Source organism: Bison bison, unplaced genomic scaffold (genome assembly GCF_000754665.1).
Source record: "Bison bison bison isolate TAMUID 2011002044 unplaced genomic scaffold, Bison_UMD1.0 scf7180017864167, whole genome shotgun sequence".
Classification (NCBI taxonomy): domain Eukaryota; kingdom Metazoa; phylum Chordata; class Mammalia; order Artiodactyla; family Bovidae; genus Bison; species Bison bison.
The window spans coordinates 1,384,335-1,404,467 of record NW_011494739.1 but is presented as its reverse complement, the minus strand read 5'-3'; the positions used below and the strand labels follow the sequence as shown (position 1 = coordinate 1,404,467).

At 48.7% G+C, this 20,133-nt stretch overlaps 1 protein-coding gene across 3 annotated transcripts in view; it reads left to right on the top strand.

Moving 5' to 3' along the window:
* The first annotated feature begins 8,343 nt into the window (after nucleotides 1–8,343).
* Nucleotides 8,344–20,133, top strand: part of HM13 (histocompatibility (minor) 13) — a 39,240-nt gene continuing 27,450 nt past the window's right edge. For all 3 annotated transcript variants that reach the window (XM_010841755.1, XM_010841756.1, XM_010841754.1), the window contains exons 1-2: nucleotides 8,344–8,652; nucleotides 16,711–16,809. In XM_010841755.1, coding sequence (XP_010840057.1) covers nucleotides 8,470–8,652; nucleotides 16,711–16,809 — 282 coding nt within the window. In that variant the 5' untranslated portion in view covers nucleotides 8,344–8,469. The remainder of the gene's footprint in view (nucleotides 8,653–16,710; nucleotides 16,810–20,133) is intronic.

The following is a 20,133-nucleotide window of genomic DNA, read 5'->3' as shown; positions in this document are numbered from 1 at the left end:
ACCCCATGGACTGCAGGTCACCAAGCTCTTCTATTCATGGGATTCTTCAGGCAACCCACTTCAGGCTGGAGTGGGTTGCCATTCCCTTCTCCAGGGGATCATCCTGACCCAGGGATCAAACCCAGGTCGCCTACATTGCAGGCAGATTCTTTACCATCTGAGCCACCAGGGAAGCCTCCAAGGGTTTGCAGAAAGGGGATACAGAAAGGGAAGGAGAAAATAGAGGGAGCAAAAAAAAAAAAACAAATTAACATATCAGGTTATCCTGGTAGATGCTGCTGCTGCTGCTGCTAAGTCGCTTCAGTCATGTCCAACTCTGTGCGACCCCATAGACGGCAGCCCACCAGGCTCCCCCGTCCCTGGGATTCTCCAGGCAAGAACACTGGAGTGGGTTGCCATTTGCTTCTCCAATCCATGAAAGTGAAAAGTGAAAGTGAAATCGTGTCTGACTCCTAGCGGCCCCATGGACTGTAGCCCACCAGGCTCCTCCGTCCATGGGATTTTCCAGGCAAGGGTGCTGGAGTGGGGTGCCATTGCCTTCTCCAATCCTGGTAGATAGCACATTGCTAATGGAAGGGCGATGTGCTATGAGGACTTTTTTTTTAATAGCTGAGAAAGAATAGGAAAGTGGTCAGGGAAGGTGATGTAAGCTGAAATCCATGAGAAGGAACTAGCTTAACAAACCATCAGGGAGACAGAAGATCTGGCAAGGGCAGAAACTTATGCAAATAGCCTGAGGCAGAAAAGAGCTTAATGCAAAAGAGGAGAGGAGTCATGGATGAGTTGGGCATGAGGGCAGGGGCAGTACAAGCAGGGCCTCAGAGCCCATAGTGAGGAGCATAAGGTCATTTCAAGGGCATATGGGAGACACTGAAGAGTCTCAAGCAAGGAGGCGTGATGTACAGGTGACTTCAGGAAACAAATAAGGAAGTTGTTAAAATAGCCTGGAAGAGGTGATGTGTCCTGGATTGGCCAGCTGCCTTGGACATGGACAGCCCAGATTTCTGCATCTGAATTGGCCTCAAAATCAAAGTCTGGGTTTAAGCCTCAGAGCAGACCTGCTGTTTTTACATTAGCCAGGCAGTGGCCTTTCCCATAGCCAGGCCGGCTTTGGACATCCCCGTTTCACCCAGGGCCCAATCTGTAAACTGGCCTCGGCTGCCCTCTGCTGGCAGAGGAGTGGACTAGCGCAAGGGGAGCAGCTGCCTCCTGAAGCAGCACAATTAAGATAAAGAGAGGATATCTGGCTGGCATCCAATCTTCCCCCTTTGAGTTAATGGAATCTCTATCATCCAGTAGCTTTCCCTCAGTCCCCACCAGGGAGTCCTGTTGATCCTATTTTCTAAATAAAATCCTAAATCAGGAATGTCTTTATATCTAATCATGTCCACTTCTCTCCAACTTCATCAGCCACACCCTAGCCAAATCCACCACCATCTCTTCTTTGGTCTGTTTGTTCACTTTCATTCTTCTCCTGGCCAATCCATTTCCTACTCAGCAGGAAGAGTGCTCATGGTATATTCCGACTCCAAAATCCTTTCTCCTTAGTGTATATTTCCCCATACCATTGAAGTAAAGTGAAGTGAAAGTCATGTCTGACTCTTTGTAACCCCATGGACTATACAGTCCATGGAATTCTCCGGGCCAGAATACTAGAGTGGGTGGACATTCACTTCTCCAGGGAATCTTCCCAACCCAGGGATCAAATCCAAGTCTCCCGCATAGCAGGCAGATTCTTTACCAGCTGAGCCACCAGGGAAGCCCCCTATGCCATTCAATGTTGAACCAATAGGAAAATCCCCGATGTACACACAGCCCCATCCACCCAGGGCATACTGCAGGTATGGAAAACTGTATGAAGATTCAGGAGAAAAGAGATGCTCACATCAAAGCCTTACAAATGCATGTGCATGCCCACAGCTGGCATGTATCCTCTCTCTCCACACGGTGTCCCAGCCTCACCATCTCACTGGCTCCTCTCCTTTATCCATCCTCCCTTTCATTTCTGTCTGTCTTGTTCTCTTCTTCCCACAAACACCTGATCATTTCTAATGCAAAGCATATTTGCCATCTCTGTTTCTTTGGCACCTGCCAGAGAGGGTTCTTGGGGTCTCACATTCTCTCAAGCAGATTGTCAAGGTTCTCTTCCCATGCGTGTATGCATGCTAAGTCGCTTCAGTCATGTCTGTCTCTTTGCCACCCCATGGACTGCAGCCTGCCAGGCTCCTCTGTCCATGGGATTCTCCAGGCAAGAATACTGGAGCGGGTTGCCATGCCCTCCTCCAGGGGATCTTCCTGACCCAGGGATCGAACCCATGTCTTTATGTCTCCTGCATTGGCAGGCAGGTTCTTTACCACTGGCACCACCTGGGAAATCTTTTCTCCCCATACTATATATATATATATATATACAGTTCCGTCCCCAGGAAAAATACCAATGCCAAGACAGTAACATTTTTACCTGAGTGCAGTGCAGTGCTAACATTCTATGACTAACATTCCATCATTCCAACATCTTATGGTATGGCCTGAGATTATGTAAATCCCCACTGACCCCAGACTCAGACCATGTAATATAAGCTTCATCCACCCACCCCCCCAAAAAAGAGGACTCGTGTCAGTACAGCTGGACACCCTGACCACACTGAGTCGAGAGAGCCTACAGTTTCCTGAGGCAAACACAGCATATTAACTCAAGCCATTGTCACACACAGGTTTGCTAGGGAAGAAAATAAAGACACTGTGCAGAGAAAAGCCAAGAAAAGATCCTGACAATACAGACATCCCGGTATTAAGTGGGTAACTGAAGCCCAGCTCTGTCCCTGCCTGTCCCAGCCAGGGGTTGGTTTTTCACCTCTTCCTAGGAGTTCTAGAACCCGTACATTCCTACCTTTGCCTAAAGTGCAGCCGGCTGGTCTTCTAGCCCTCACCAACCACGTCACCCTGCCTCGCTGCTGTCAGAACAGGACTGTCTTTCCCTTGGCAAACCCAGCATCTGTCCCCAAACCAACAAGGAAGACAGGGAGTTCAAAGTGATGACTTTTTCTTAAAGTCTTCAAAGATCTTTTATTTCCTATTTGAATGTCAGGAGTAGAGGGATGAGTTCATCATACTCTTTCCTTCATAGTAGACTACCTTCACTATTTTCCACAAGGTCCCTACTTTACTTTTGTATGGTATTTTTTTTGCTTGTTTTCATTACCAACACCCACTCTTATTCCCATCCCTCTGTATGCAGCCATTCTAATGTGCTCAATGTGTGTTCTTTAATATGTAAATATCCTTGTTAGGTTTGCAATGTTGCTATGTAATATGTACTTTTAAAATTTATTTCATTGAAGTATAATTGATTTACAGTGTTGTGTTAATTTACATGGGGGCTTCCCCAGTGGCCCAGCAGTAAATAATCCACCTGCAGTACAGGAGGCATGGGTCCCATCCCTGGGTCAGAAAGATCCCCTGGAGGAGGGCATGGCAACCCACTCCAGTATTCTTGCCTGGAGAATGCCTATGGACAGAGGAGCCTGGTGAGTTAGAGTCCATGGGGTCACAAAGAGTTGGACACAACTGAAGCGACCTTAGCATGCGTGCACATTAATTTATATTGTACAGCAAAGTGATTAAGTTATGCATTCTTTTTCATATTCTTTTCCATAGGGTTTATCAATGTGATATGTACTTTTAATTTACATAAACTGTATCTCACATTTTTCTTAATGCTCAGCTCTATGTTTTAAAGATCGACACATGCTGAGGAGGGCAGGGGTATTGTAAGGGATGTAGTTGGAACCCCATTCAGATGCTCTTTACCAGACATAGTGACCTGACCCCTACTTGTTGTGAGTTTTGGCTAAGAAACACTCAGCTGCCACCTTCTCTGGAGAATTGCCCTTGGTCAAACAGAAGCCAACTAGACAGGGAGACTTCCCTTCCCTCCCTCACCCCTAGACTGTGGCCAGTGACTGACAGACACAGGGCACAGGAGGCCTCAAATTTGTGCAGTAGGTGTGCCCCAGAGGTCCCCTTGGAACCATGCTGGAGCAAGTCCCCAGCTGAGACCCCATTCTCACTTGGCCTTTTCTCCCCTTCCTTCCTTCCCTTCCTCCTAAGGACACTCCCCACCAAAGGCACTAAAACAAGAATTCTCATCTTAGGCCCTCTGACCTATGAGGGTGACCATACATTATCATCCAAACTAGTATACCCTTGAGAATGCAAGGGGTTCTATTTGTATTACTAGTCGGCCAGGGACTTCCCTGATGGTCCAGTGGCTAAGACTCTGGGCCCCCCATGCAGGAGGTCTGGTATCGACCCCTGGTTGCGGAACTAGATCCCACATGCCGCAGCTAAAAGTCAGCATGCTCACTAAAGAGTCCATATGTCACAATTAAGACCTGGCACAGCCGAATAAGAAAATATTTTCTTTAAATGATAATAATCAGGGAGGTTCAAGAAGGAGGGGACAAATGTACACCTATGGCTGATTCATGTTGAGGTTTGACAGAAAACAACAAAATTCTGTAAAGCAATTATCCTTCAATTAAAAATAAATTAATAATAATAACAATCAGGGAATTCCCTGTGGTCCGGTGGCTAAGACTCCGTGCTTCCAACGCATGGGCCTAGGTTTGATCCCTGGTGAGGGAACTAGATTCCACACGCTGCAACTAAGAGTTAGCATGCCACAACGAAGATCAAAGATCCTGTGTGCCATAACTAAGACCCAGCGTGGGCAATAAATAAATAAGAATATTTTAAAAGAATAATAATAAGCCATGGCAAAAGGCAGAAACCATGCCTGTCCTGCCCAAACCAGGACACGCGCTAACCGAGCAGGTACTTGGCCATGGTATACACCCAACACATTTTGTCTATTTGTTCCCCAGGGGCACACACCTAGGTTCACTCTGACTTCCTGCTACCACCAGGGCAAAAGAGAAAAACAAACAAACAAAAAAACCCTGCAGGAAAATTCTCAGACAAGTTCCCTAATAGAGCTGGGTGAGAACTTCTCTAGGATAATAGAACTGAAAACATAGCCACATGAGCAGTTTGGGCCTCCAAGAAGATCTTCGCAAATGAGGATTCTGGCCTTACTGTAAGGAGGTATGGGGCACAGAGAATGCTTCTCCCTGTTTCTTTTATCTTAGTAAAACATCGGTGGCACTTACTGCTGGCTCTGTGCTGCTAGAAGTAACAGGAGTTCCCTGAGGTTCTCTGAGGAAATCACATGTGACTCAAGCTTTGAGGGATGCGCAGGGGTTAAGCAGGGTTGTGGGGAAAGATAAAGTAGGTTAGGTGGAGGGAACAATATACTCATTCATTCGCGTACAAATATTTATTGAGCACATATATTTAAAGGCCCTGTGACCTCAGCAGATAATATAACAGCAAACATTTACACAGAGTTACACTGTTTTCCTGCCTGTTCTCTCCGGGATCAAGAGGACAGGATCCCCTGGGCTCCTGAAGCAGGAATATACCTCCTACAAATGCAAGAGGTCTCCTACACCAGCATTTGTCACACAAAATGTGCATTTGGATCACCTGGAGATCTAGTAGGTCTGGTGGAGCCTGAGGATCTGCATTTCTTATAGCTTCCAGCCAATGCTGCTAGTCCAGGAATCATACCCTGATCAGCAAGGTCCGACTGAACCACAATACCATTATCACACCCAAACAATCTACATTCCAATTTTCCCAAGCGTCTGAAAATTACCTTTATAGCCTTCTTGAAAATGCTGTGATCCAAGATCCGATCAAGGATGATACATTACATTTGCTTTTTACCTCTCTTCAGTCTCTGTTCATCTACACCATGATTTTTTTTCTTTCACAGCACTGGCATTTTTGAAGAGTTCTGGCTAGCTGTCCTGAATATGCCACAGTCTGACATCTTCAGATTTTTCCTGATGTTTCCTCATCAGTAGATACAGATTAAACATGTTTGGCAAGAAGACTGCTCAGGTGATGTGTCCCCCACATTGCATCACATCTAAGTCCTTTTGTCCCATCCCATCCAGTAATGGCTAAGTTTGATCACTTGGATAAGGGAGTGTCCACCAGATCACTCCACTATAAAGGCAAGTTTTTCCTTTTATAAATAACAAGTCATCTGTTATTGTGTGACTATCCTGCACCTTAAAAACCTTTCTCCCACAGCTTACCATCCAATAATGATCCTTGCTTAGTATTTTCAGAATTATTTAAGCATATAATAGGTGTGCAAGTGTGTGTGTGTGTGTGAGAGAGAGAGAGCATGTATGAGAAAAAAACTGGAAAACCTGAAATCCATTCACAGTGACCAAACACAGTAATAAGTAAAAGGGGAGGGAGTAGGATCTACATTTTTCTTTGGAGCAAGTGTTTGGTAATTTACCTATTCCAGGCTAACTAGACAGGCTCTGTTCTTGACCTTGGCTCAGATCTCCTCTGGGAAAGTAACACCATACAGGAGGTTCCAGCAGATAAAGCCTCAGGGCACCACCCCGCCTCCTCAAGATTGTCTTATCCCTGTCTCCAGAGACTATCAAGACAGGCTAGCTCCAAGCCAGAAATCCAACCCTTCAGAAGCCTTGACAGGAGCTTTCTGAACTTGAATCGACCCCTCAGTTCCCTGGGTCATATTCAAAGTCTCCCACGAGGGTAAAGGTAGATGGCCAGATCTGCCCCGGGCCAAACTAAATCAAGTGCTCAGCCTAGCATGAAGCGAGAGTGTCTCTGATTTCCAATTGTACACTCTCAGATGAAGAGCCTGGAGCCATGAGGCCCAGCTGCTGGGCAAATCCTGTGGCCTGAATTATTGATGGATGAATTCATGAGGCACACTGCCTTCACCCATCCACTCAGGTCATGTCCAGCTTCTGAAAAACAGAGCCTGAAACTGTACACCATCTGCCCAGAACTAAGTCACTCTGGGAAAAACTCCTTAGCCTTCTTTGTAGCTGAAATATTAGAAAAAGCAGAGACTTTGGAGCCCTCTAGACCAGACTTCACGTCTCTCCTCTTCCTCTGCTGAACTGTGTGACTTGGCTGGCTAGTTTATCTCTGTGAGCCTGCTTCATCATCTGCAAAATGGGACTAATCGTATCTCAGCAGTGTTACTGAGATCAAACAAAACACTCTTAAAGTTACTAGTACAGTGCCTGGCACTAATTAGGCAAACAACTCTATTACTCAATTTTTTAGTGTGACTCCTTGCCTTTGTCTCCTCTCACTATGAACCCTATACTCCAACCCCACCTCACCACCTGTCCAGCTTTGACCCAGGCTGTTTGATTTTTACACTATCTGTATCACTAATCAACTTACTGCTCTAAATCTACTATTTTTGCCAGCTCTGTGATAATGGAGCTGGACCCTGTCAATATTTCTCCCTTAGCATCTGACATATGTTAAGTCTTTTCAGTAGAGTGTACTAGAGGAATACTGGAAGAGAATAGATCTTCCCTTCCTGGCTCGAGGTTGGCTCACTTCCTGGGTTCCTGGAGAGTATGCTCTTTTCCCACTGCTTGGTCCAGAGTTTCTCTGGTGCTTGGTGCCTGCAGGGTGCAGCTTTCTTCAGTTTATCTGCCACCTACTTTCTCCAGCTCTTAACTAGGGCATCAGAAGCAGCGCCAGGAACCTCAAACAGTCCAGGCATGCACCCAAGCCCGAGGCATTCCTCTCCACACCCTCTCCTCACCTCTGAACACACATGACACTGGGACCCCCACAGGCCTGGCCACCAGCAAAGCAAGCCTCCTGACCTTTGTCCCCTGGAACCGGCTGGAATCACTCTCGCCCAAGCCATATACAAAAATTCACTAGATTCCTAAAGAGAGAGGTCTCTCTAAATTATTAATCGCTCTTAACATGCTATATAACATATAACTACACAGTTACATCGATTTTTATTTTTATTCATTTAATTTATTGTCCTCCCAACACCCCCTCCCACCACACTAAAAATGCAAGCTTCATGAGAGCAGGGGCTGACTTTTGCCTATTTTGTTCCCTTCTGTGTCTCCAGAGCCTAGGACAGTGCCTGTAATGTAATGGGATACTCAGTATTTAAGGAATGAGGGGATGATTAAATATTGGATGAATGCATGCATGTGTAAACAAATCGTTAGTTATTAGGAATTTCGGGGAATGGGGCATCCCGGGATTAAGGAGATTGACTGGGAATGGAGAATGGGGTCCTCGGGTCTCCCTCGGAGTGGATGCCCCCTGCAGTGGTCCAGCGCTCCTTTCCCTACCACCATCATGTTGCTTAGCAACCGGCCTCCTGCCCCTCCGCCTCCGCTAGAGGGCGCGCGGGCGTGGAGACATGAACGCGCACGCGTGCGCGGCGCGGGCCGGCGAGGGAGGCACGTCACTTCCTGTTTCTTTAGGGGAACGTGGCTTTCCCCACAGCGCCGGATCTTTCTCTCTGCGTCTCAGCTGCAGCGGCTGGAGCTGGAGTTGGACCCCGAGCGCAGCTTCGCCATGGACTCGGCCGTCAGCGACCCGCATAACGGCAGCGCCGAGGCAGGCGGCCCAACCAACGGCACGACGCGGCCACCTTCCACGCCAGAGGGCATCGCGCTGGCCTACGGCAGCCTCCTGCTCATGGCGCTACTGCCCATCTTCTTCGGCGCCCTGCGTTCCGTGCGCTGCGCCCGCGGCAAGGTAGGGTCCGCGGCAAAACCGGGCGCTGTCCACCTCCCACCCTGACACGGCTGACACGGACCCTCCCCCTACCCCCGCTCTAGACGGGACGGACACCTCTTCTGTCCGGACACTGGCCCTTCCCATTATCGCCCACCACGGCTTCCCCACGCCAGGTTCACATCCCGGGGCTGACCTTAGGTGCCTGAGGATGTGGGCACCCATCCGCGAACCAGGTTCCTGAACTGACCCCTTCCTCAAATAGGGACTGCGCCCTCCCTCTGTGCGTCGTGCTGGAAGCACCGTTGGCAGACCCTCACACTATGATTGAGCACTGTTTCGAGCCTCCTGGTCCCGGCCAGACCAGCTTCACCCTCGGCTCTCGCTGCTCATTCCACCTGGGACACTCGCCGCATCCCAGGCTCTGGGTCAGCATCCCTCTGTACCTGCTGGGTCGCTGGTCCTAACACCTCCTGAATGGTACAATCTCTTGTCATTCCTCACCCTACCCCCCTCCCCGGGTAAGTTCCGGAACCCAGGCTCTCACACCTGTCCGGCTGGAATCTGTGACCCATAGAGTCTTGCCCCACCTCAAAAAAAAAAAAAAGTAACACAGAAATATTAACTCCTAGAACCCCTAGCTCAGGCCCCAGTTTTTTTGTATCACTTTGTGGAACCAGTTCCAGTCAGCCAGCTCCTCAAAACTTGGCACTTTGGTGCCTCTCTTTTTTAACCAGTCATAGACCCCAAGTTTGCTGGTTTCCTCTTCCCTGCCTAACACCCAAGCTTGGACCTATCCTAGCCTGAGTCCAGATGCTATTCCTAACCCTGTTCCCACCCCAGACCCTGACCCTACCTCAAAGTAGCTCCTCTCTTCATGCCCCTTAAGACAGTCCTTCCACCAAATTGGAATAACTCAGCTGAGTTAGTGAGCTGCCATTGGCCTCTCTTGTAAGACTGGGCCAGACTCCATCCCTGGTCTTCAACATCTGTCCCGTTGTATACCTAAGAGGATCCCAGGGCCTTCCACCTCCAGACTTCCTCCTTCCCACCCTCCTTCTCTATAAGAAGCTCTTTCTAGCCTTTTTCGCCAATGGCTTCTCACTTCCTGTCAGCCTGTCAGTCGTCCTCCAGCTCCTGATCTGCGCGGGCTCCCTGCTGCTCCTCCCCACGCAAACCTGAAGTTGAACCTTAGCGGAAGCTCTCTTGCCCAAGGAGGGCAGACCCACAAAACAGCTGCCGCTTTTGAAACTGCTCTAACCCAGGTTCTCGAAACATTACCCAACTTGAGCAGTGACTGGGGCCTGCCACCTTTCTTTCCCAAGATCGGAGAACTTGCTGCTGGTTCCCTCTAGGTCAGATGCAGAGGGGATTGGTCAGGCAGGGCTTAGATGGCCCCGTTTGCCTTATTGTTCTGCCTGTTCTAAGCAGAGTTCAGGTGGCTTTCAGCCTCCCTGTCATGTCATACATGCAAACACTCGGTGCAGGGAGAAATTCTGAAATAGATCAGGACAAAGGAGGTTAAGGGCAGCATGGAATGAGCTAGGCACTTGATGTGAGGGGCTCCCCAAACTTGAGTAATTCTCCATAGCACCTTCTACACATGGATTACTAATCTCTTTAGAAAACATCTTCCAAACAACAGAATTTCCTGAACCTCCACTGTTGTCCAGGACAGAGGAATGCTGCAAAGATGAGTGGGTCAGAGCCCTATCACCACGGAGTTTGGGTGTGTGGATGAGCGAGGAATAACTAGATCTGAGATTGTAATACAAGTAGTGCTGCCGGGTTTAGGGAGAAGATTGAGCGCGCCTGGGGCTGGGCAGGGCAGCTTTGTGCTGGAGGTGGACTCGAGCCTTCATGTAGAGGTTGAATTTCAGCCAGAAGACATTCGAAGCAAAGGAAACTAGCGAAGTAGCTGCACACGGCAGTTCAGGAGTTGGTGGAAGGTCTGGAGTGGCTGGAGCAGAGGGTAATAGAAGAAAGCTTTAGATCTACTGTAGCATCTAAATACCTCTCCCCAGCATCTCCTGAGAGACAGGTGGACTTGAAGACTGTATGGAATTACAAACAGCTTGACCATTAGTAGCCTCCAATCACCAGGGTATCCTAAAGCTTACAAACCTTCAGTCTGATTCTCCCAGCTACTGACTGAGGCAGGCAGAGCCAGTTTTATTATTACCATTGTATAGAGAAACTGGGAGGCAAAGAAAGGATTTCTCTGCCAGGTAGGGGCAGAACCAGATGTTCCTAGTCCTGGGCTCTCTCCTGGATGCAGTTGCCTGCATCACACAAGTGGCATTTTGGCCTGGGGAGAGGAGAGGCTAAATGACTCCCGTTTTCTACCCTGAGTCATGTTTCTGTGATCATTTGGCAAGGGGAGAAAAGTTAGCTGGGGGGCCCAGGAATTTTGATTTCACAGTAGGGTTGGACCCCCACCGCCAGCTGAGAGAGAGCATGTGAGGACAGAATTCTCCCTGGAGCCAAGTTGTCCGTGACAGAGTGAGTTGTGAAATCGTGGGAGGAGAAGGTGAAGCGTCCTGGAGTGTGTTGGGAGGAAGTAGCCATGGGCGGAGCCATCCAAGAGCAGTGCCTATCCCTGTCTGAGACCTGTGTTCCCAAAAGGGAGCAGATCCCAGGAACAGCTACTCATCAGATTGATTCAAAGGCCTTTGGCTGGTAACTCAGAGGAGCCCCCCAGCCAGCCGGACTGGGCTCCTGCTCTATGCCAGGCCCTGGCTGGCTACCAGGAGTGCCGGACGAAGAGGCCAAGCCTTGCCCTCACAGAGCTCAGTCCCCAACGAGAAATAGCCATGTGACCAGCTGACTGCTCAAGGAGGCCGCCATGATCTTTGCCAGGGTGGGCAAGAGCTCAGTGGGCAGGACATGAAAGGGAGATGTAGGACCACAGGTGTGTTCTGGGAGGCGGTGAGCAGTTTGATGCGAGTCCAGTACAGGTGCTGGGGTGAGGTAACAAGAAGATGCTCCAGAAACCTGCAGCCTTTATGAGGTAGGGAATCCGGAAGGCAATACAACAGCCAGTCTTCATAGCCACTACATGTTTTGTGTTTGCAAAAGTTCAAGCAACACAGAAGCATGAAGGAAATCCCCGCCCCATACCACTTCCTTGGAAGTACCCAGTGAGCTGTTTGGTGTGCGTCCTTCCCCATCTTTTTCTGTGCGTATACAGACATGTATGTGCCCGTGTATGTATACATATGTAAATTTATGTTTATAAAAATGAGATTTTGCAGTACATACTGCTCTGAAACCTGATTCTTCTTTTTTTTTTCCAAAGCAATATGTCTTGGTCATTCCCGTGTGTCAGTACATGTAGACCTATCGTATTGTTTTATGGCGGGGAGGGTAGGTTATGCACACCCGTGGTATAGAATTCCAGAAGGACTGAGCAAAATCTCCCTCCCACCCCAGCTGCCCAGTTTCCCTCCCCAGGGGCATCCCCTACTGCCTTTTTCTTGGATATCCATCAAGAGGTGTCTGTGCCTTTGCAAGTAAATAAGCACATGCTTCCCCCACCTTTGCTATATAACTGTTGCATTTTGTTATTTCTGTGGTTTAGTCGCTCAGTGGTGTCCGAATCTTTGAAACCCAATGGACTGTAGCCCACCAGACTTCTCCATGGGATTTTCCAGGCAGGAATATTAGAGTGGGTTGCCATTTCCTTTTCCAGGGAATCTTCCCAACCCGGGGATTGAACCCATGGCTCCTGGCGTGTCTCCTGCATTCCAAGCAGATTTGTTACTGGGGAAGCGCACATTTTGTTGTAGACACACTCTTTTTTGCACCTTGCTGTCTCCACCACTTAATAGGCTTCAAATCTAACACACCAGTACCCATGGAGAAGTTCTGTTCTTTAATAGCTGTATGGTGTCCCCCTGTACCCCACAGCCATGATTCTCAAAGTGTAATCCCTGTACCAGGAGAAGGCAAAGGCACCCCACTCCAGTACTCCTGCCTGGAAAATCCCATGGGCGGAGGAGCCTGGAAGGCTGCAGTCCATGGGGTCGCTGAGGGTCGGACACGACTGAGCGACTTCTTTCACTTTTCACTTTCATGCACTGGAGAAGGAAATGGCAACCCACTCCAGTGTTCTTGCCTGGAGAATCCCAGGGACGGGGGAGCCTGGTGGGCTGCCGTCTATGGGGTCACACAGAGTCGGACACGACTGAAGCGACTTAGCAGCAATCCCTGTACCAGCAGCATCAGCATCACCTGGAAACTTGTTAGAAACACGTATCTGTTCACAAGCCCTACTGCCAATTCTGACATGTGCTCAAGTGTGAGGACCCCTAATTTGGAGTCCTCCCCTGGTCAGTTAGTTTGTGTCAATCTTCTGCTATCATAAGCCATGCTGAAATTAATCTCATTATACATTTGTTACTTCACGCTTCTCTGTGTATTTGTAGGATAGATTCCTTGAAATCGATTTGCTGGGTCAGAGGCTCTGTGCATGTTTAATTTAGATGGATTTCATCAAATTATCTAGTGCAGAGGTTGTACCAGTTGATAACTCCCACCCGCAGTGACCTTGATTCTCATTTAATGGCTGCTTGGTAGTCCATTCTCCAGAGGTTTCTGAGCTGTTGTGTGATGCGATCAGGTCCTTCAGAAAGAGCTCCTAATAGAGGAGGGGGCAGGCAGGAAGGGGGCTGGTGAGGTGGTGCTCATGGAGCCTGCAGTGGAGGGTGAAGGACTCGGGTGGGGGTAGTTTGGGAGATGCTTGGGTGAGTGAGTGCACGTGCAGTGAGGAGAGGAGACCTGGGGTGCCAGAATGGTCCGTGAATCCCAGATCCTTTATAGGGCATGGCCTGGAAGCAGAACTCCCAGAGCTCCAGCAGAGCCAATGACTTCAATGAAGTTGGCATCCTTCTTCCTTTGCTGCTTTTGCTTCCGCTCTGATAACTAAGCGTCCACAGTGTCACTGGAAGCTAAATTTATTTCTGCTCTTTCTGTCAGCTCCCAGCCACTCAAACCCATCCCAGGAGCCATTGCATTTGCATACGAACATCTAGTTTAAAAATCTAAATTGAATCAGTGGAGAATCTGGCCAACTTCTAGTATTTTTGTAACTACAGAGATTCTGTTGCTGTCAGGATTCTGTTCCTCAGAAAGGTCACAGGCCCCCTGAGCATTTTGACATAACTTGGCAGCAGAAATTTCCAGATAGGAAAGGCAGAGGACTTCTAGGGGGTGATAGCCAAGAGTCTGGGCTCTGGAACCAGACTGCCTCAGCATGCCTCCTGGCTCTGCCACTTGGCCAGCTGTGTGACCTTAGAGCGAGTTACATCACCTCTCTGAGCCTCGGTTTCCTTATCTGTAAAATGGAGGTATTAAAAGTCCCTGCTGCCTGGGGTTATTGTGAGGATGAAATCATGTAAAGTACCTAGAATGCTTGGCACCTAGAAAGCCCTCAGTAAATGCTGTCCGTGTTACCGTCCTGGTCAGTCAGATTTTAAGTCTTCCGTGCTGACTCAACATTGCACGTGGGGTGTTTCTAACAGTCACCCACAGAAGACCGGATTTAACTGTGTGGTGGAGCATCTGTCCAACCTGGTTTGCCATCAAATAATACTGAGCCTCTTCCCACCCAGGATCCTGGGCTGAATTGAAGTGAATGTGTGGAAATGAGCAGTCACTCTGGTTTGCAGGTGATGCCAGAGTCTGTGGGTCATTTCACACCACGTGCCCTGCATCTGCAAGTCCCTCTGCCTGTAAATGCTTCCCTTCCTTGTACACAAAGCAGACTCCTCAACTCAGTCAGCATTTATCTGGCTCCTGCTGCATACCAGACCCTGTGCTTGGCCTTCACAGCTTTGCTTAAGTAATACCTGCTCTAACCACCTCTGACACTCCCTGCTTCCTTGCAGAAGTAGTATCCTGTCCACTTTCACGTGACTCCCTTGTACATAATAATGATAGTTTGTACAACTTGTGGGAAGCTCAAGGCACAACACTTAAGTACTTCCAATGCAAAAATCATTGAATCCTGGCAACCCGTTTTACAGCTGAGGAAATTGAGGCTCTGAGAAAGAAAATAACTTGCCCAAGGTCCCACCGCTGGGAAGAAGCAGAGCTGGCAATGGGGCTGGGCCCGCTGACGTCAGAGCCCTCCTTCCACCACGGGCTGCTCGTGCCACGTATCTCGGCAGTTCTACCACGGGTCACACTACCCGGGGATATTCTGTTTACACGTCAAAGCCTTGGCCTGCCTGCCTGTGAACACTTTAGAGTCGGGAGCTCATTTAGTTTTGTGCCCACCCTGCTGCTACACAGGAAATACAGTGACTGTGTGGAGGTCCACTGAGAGGGCCGTGAATTTGCCCACACCCTACCACACAGTGCTGCCAAATGCAGAAATCAAGGGCTGGGAGGAAGGAAGGAAGATGGGCCTACCTCTCCATGTCATTATTGCTCATCTGCTCCTAGTGGAGCTGCCAGAGAGTGACTCACACAGCTACCTGGTCCTTCCAGGGGGGAGGATCTCCCTCAGCCCTGCCTGGGCTGCAGGGCTGTAATGTAGCCAGGCCTATGTTGGGATTTGGCTTAGGGCCTCCCACCTGCCCCTCCCTGATAATCACAGCTCCTTGGACAGCCACAGTACTTGACAGTTTGCCAGGCTCTTGGACATCTCATTTGATTTAAGCCTCTTGGCCCTTTTAAGTGAAGTCACTCAGTCGTGTCCGACTCTTTGTGACCCCATGGACTGTAGCCCACCAGGCTCCTCCATCCATGGAATTTTCTAGACAAGAGTACTGGAGTGGGTTGCCATTTCCTTCTCCAGGGGATCTTCCCAACTCAGAGATCGAACCCAGGTCTCCCACCTTGCAGGCAGGCCCTTTCCCTGGTCTGAGCCACCAGGGAAAGCTATAGACATTGTCGGTCTGTTTGACAGATGAGTGAACAGGCTTAGAGAGCACACGATCTGCCTGAGTCACCCAGCAAGCCATTGTTAGGGCGGTCACTCTAGGGGCATCGTCGTGCAGTGACGGTCGCTGGGTCCTTGTGGACTGTGAGCACAGAAGTGGGTGGGGAGCCTCGTGGTCCTGAAAGCTTTTGACCTTTAGATTTATATTTAAAATGTTTTTTAATATAAATTTAAACAGAATTATTGGAGAAGAAAATGGCAACCCACTCCAGTATTCTTGCCTGGAAAATCCCACGTCAGAGGAGCCTGGTGGGCTACAGTTCATGGGGCTGCAAAGAGTCAAACACGCCTTAACGACTAAACAACAACCAGAATTACACCAATATAGATTTTCATTAGGAAATCTTTTTGTCATGAATTCCGTGGAGCTGATTTAACTTTCTGTGTTGTACTGTTAATTCCATTTCCTTTTTTTTTTTTTTCATTTTAATAGTACTGAAGTGATTTTGCTTGCATTCAGTTGTTTCATGTAAGTATTTATCCTCCGTCAGCTCTATACCCAGATCCCATTCCTGCTATCTGCCATTGTGAGTTTAACTGTGGCTTGTACTCTGACCAGATTCATTTTCCCAGTCACTTGAGTCTGAGTTTTGTCAAGATTTGCTTCTCCTTGCAGTTGCTGTCTTCACAATGCTCAGTTTTAACCATTGTTAGTTTTGTTTTGTGGTTGGTCTGTTTCCACTTAGAATATTCACTACCTACTGGATAAAAGACTGGCTATCTTGACACCTCAGCTAATCTGTAAGGAAACTGGAAGTAGCCCTCATGAGGCCGAGGGCTGCTCTCCTGTCGCCAGTGTCCAGTGTTTTCTCTTGCAGTTGTTAGGTACCCACTGCCTCTGCCGCACACGCACTGGGTCCTCCAGGACTGTCTCTGTCGGGGTCCCGGTCTCGTCAATAGCCAGTCGGTGGGATCAGAGCATCCTGCCCTGGGGTGGATAGACCATAGCCCTGGCAGAGGGAACAGCACTAGCAAAGCCTTGAGTCAGGAAAACATGGGGACCCCTGAGGCACCTCAGTGACCAGGCATAAAGCGGGGAGACGAATGAGCTGTCGTGGCACCAAGTTCCCACCAGTGTCCAACCCTTGCAGGCCAGAACCAGTCCCCTCTCAGCACGGCCTTTTTTCATCTAGAACGCCTCGGACATGCCCGAGACGATCACCAGTCGGGACGCCGCCCGGTTCCCCATCATCGCCAGCTGCACGCTCTTGGGACTCTACCTCTTTTTCAAAGTAAGTCCTTTGTCACCTGGTGTGTCATTTGGTTTAAATATTTTATTTTGTTCTGTTTTTCCCATCACAGGAGGCATGCATGTTCATTTATAGAAAATAAAGAGCAGGAAAAGTAATAACAATTCACCCCTCGCCCCCCTTCCCTGCTGTGATGTCGGGGGGCTCCTTCCCACCAGACTTTACTTCCCTTCTCCGTGGAGCTTTCTGTTCTGTTCTGGTTTCTGTTTTTGTACTCTCCGTGTTGGGGTGGGGTATAGCTGTGTCTCGGACATACCTCTACCATACTAATTGCTTTTCTTTTTTTTTTTTTTAATTTATCGAGGTTTATTTTCCCAATAAAAGTTACACAGGCTCAGTGTTGAAAACCTGGAAAACACAGAAAAGTAAAAAGGGGAAAACAGCAGCCATCCAAAACCCCCCTGCCAGAGACAGTCACAGAGCCCCTTTGGAGGTGTGTCCTTCCCCTGCTGCTCCCGTGCATGGTTCCTCCGTAGCTGTGACCACGTGGCGTGTTCAGTCCTGTAGCCGCTTCCCTCACTTCACATTGATAGCATCATAAGCATTTTCTCATGTACTGCGGACTCACAAACTTTTTATCTTAGTCTAACATGTACTGTTTTCTGATGACAAAAGTAATTTATGCAGAAAACAGAGAGGAGAAAAACACGCAGGTCATCACCATTAGCACCTTGGCATATCTCCTCTCAGACTTTTCATAAGCATGTTTTTAACGTAATTATAGTCATTTTATAACTTTTTTTTTTTAAATAACACAGTACAAGCACTTTTTTCCTGGTCATTGAAAACTTTTCAAGGACTTTTTTTTTTCTTTGCCACCCTTCATGGCCTTCCCTGACCAGGGATTGAACCTGTGCTCCCTGCAGTGGACGTGCAAAGTCCTAACCACTGGACCACAAGGAAAGTCCTTCCTTAAGGAACACTTTTCATTTACATTTTAAAAATACATGTATGTAGTTTAAAAAAAAATTTTTTTTCAATCTAAGAGGAGATGCAAATAAACCATAATACTCTCCCCAGCATAGTTTCTTGTGAGTTATTCCGTTATGCATAGATCCACATTTATGTAAAAATTTTCAAACAGCTATATATATATATCAAACATACCGTTCTTTCCAGGGAGATATTTTTGTATGAGCACCATCAGCTCTGCCTCGTTCCCTGTAACAGCTGCCTGTGGTTCTGTTTCCCGGATGCACCCTGAGGGGGCATCCAGCGGTGGGAAGTCCCAGCACTGTAGCTGTGGGCATCGTCGTGGGCGCCTCAGCACAGTCACGTGTTGTCAGGTGTATCTGCAGTAGGACTGCCCGCTCAGACAGCATCTCCACGTGGCAATCGGAACAGACTGTGCCACATCCTTCTGATTTTACCAGTTTAAATGCCCTCCCAGCAGTTACGAGTGTGCTGGCTTCCCTGTACTCCCACCTACACCGAGCACCGTCAAAATCCTTGACTCTTACCAGTCTGTGGATGAGTCAAAAACAGCGCCTGTTTGCAGTTCCATCGCTCCCTCATTATTGGATCAGAACCACCCCTTTTAATGATTTCAGAATATCCCTTCCAAGCAGATACACCACGGCTGACTGACAGCATCCGCCTCACTTCACACAGAAAACGTAGTTGTGATTTTTACTCCTGTCAATGAGAAGGCATCAGGTCACATTAGGTGTTCACCGTTTTTCCTTTTCCTCTTTTCCTGGACCTCGGGAGAAGAGGTGGATTTCTCACGTGCTTTGGTTCACAGCACACCGCCATCAGCCATGCCGGGCTGCCCTGCTTGTTTTCTTCACCCCTGACGCCCATCTCCATCTTCCACCTTCATTTCCCTTCACCGGACGCACCTGCCCTCAGGTGTTTGTGTCGTTGGATGTGAGTCTTTTTCAAAGGCATATGGTCTGAGTGTATCTGTGTGTCTTTGGTGAGAGTCTCGTCTCCATACGTGGCACTGTGTCCCTTTCCCTTTCCCCTGTACTCTTGCGATCTCTCCGTGGCTCCGTGTACATGAGCGCGGTGCATCCGACTTGGCTTTTGGCAGATATTTCTCAAGTCTCTACTGTACTGAGTGCTAGGAATACACACCCAGGCCTTTGCCTCAGGACCATCTAATATTTTCAGTATTTAGGATTCTCTCCTTAGGTTAGATTCCCTAGAAAGGAATTTCTGGCAGCAGAGGGTGTGAACATTTTTATTTAAGGCTCCAGACACCTGTTGCTCAGCTTGTCCTCCTCTCCAGGCAGGTAAGCCCCAGCCTGCCTTGCGCCAGAAGACACAGTGTCCATCCCCACCAAGTCACAAGAGTGTCATGTTGTGATTTCTGAAAGGCAGCTGCCTGGATAACACAGGCACCAGTTTCTTCCCAAATTCCAGACTGACCACTGGATATAGTTTGCATAACAGTGGCTCTCACTTTCTCACTAGGCCCCTTTCCTCCTCCTGGTTAGGGCACTGGAGTTTGTTGCATTTCTCAAGATCATAAAATTTACCTTATCGCACCTCATTTAAACCTGATTGCTTTGAGGCAGCTTATGAAAATTAAATCCAGTAGCATAAGGAAAATAAAGGAAGAAATTGGGGTAAAGGAGAAAAAAGAATAAAATAATAGAAAGCAAGGAAGCTTTGGGTGAGGACCCTACCCAGACCCTGTGCTCTAGACTCTGCAGACTTGTGCTTCTGCCAGAAGTGCCCCTGACACAGGTATAGCCCTGACTTCTAAAAGTTCAGAATTGGCGCACAATTCGTAGGCCACACAGTCAAGCTGACCAGAAACTCAAAGACATGGCCAGAGGGAAATTTCTTCCCCCGGCCCGTGTTGAAAGAGCACTGTGTAGTGGGGAAGCACATCCTTGCGAGTTAACTCGGTCCACACGCCTGTGCGGGTCAGAGCGTTCGCCCTGTGCCCGCTGATGTTCAGTCAGTCTACAAGTCTCTGTTGAGAACTCACACACAGGTGCTGTGCTGGGTGCTGGCACTGCAGTGGGGAAAACTGCTGGCCCACCCCTGCCCTCTAGGAGCTTGTTAAGTGGTGGAGACAGACACCAGTCTCGCAATCAGTAGATAAACATGCAGTGAGAGTCCTAGGAAGCGCTGTGGAGTCGAGGCCTGTAGCACCAGAACAGCACGGAAGGACCTGCCCCTGCCCAAGCCCCCACCTCAGACAACAGCCCCTTACCTGCCTTGCTGCTCAGCCGAGAACTCTAGACATGCCCTCCCCCCACAGCCCGCAGCCCTGGGCACGTCCTGCTTCTCTAGCTCAGAGAGCTGGAGTCTGACCCCCTTCTCGCCATGTCCTCCATCCTCCCACACCCC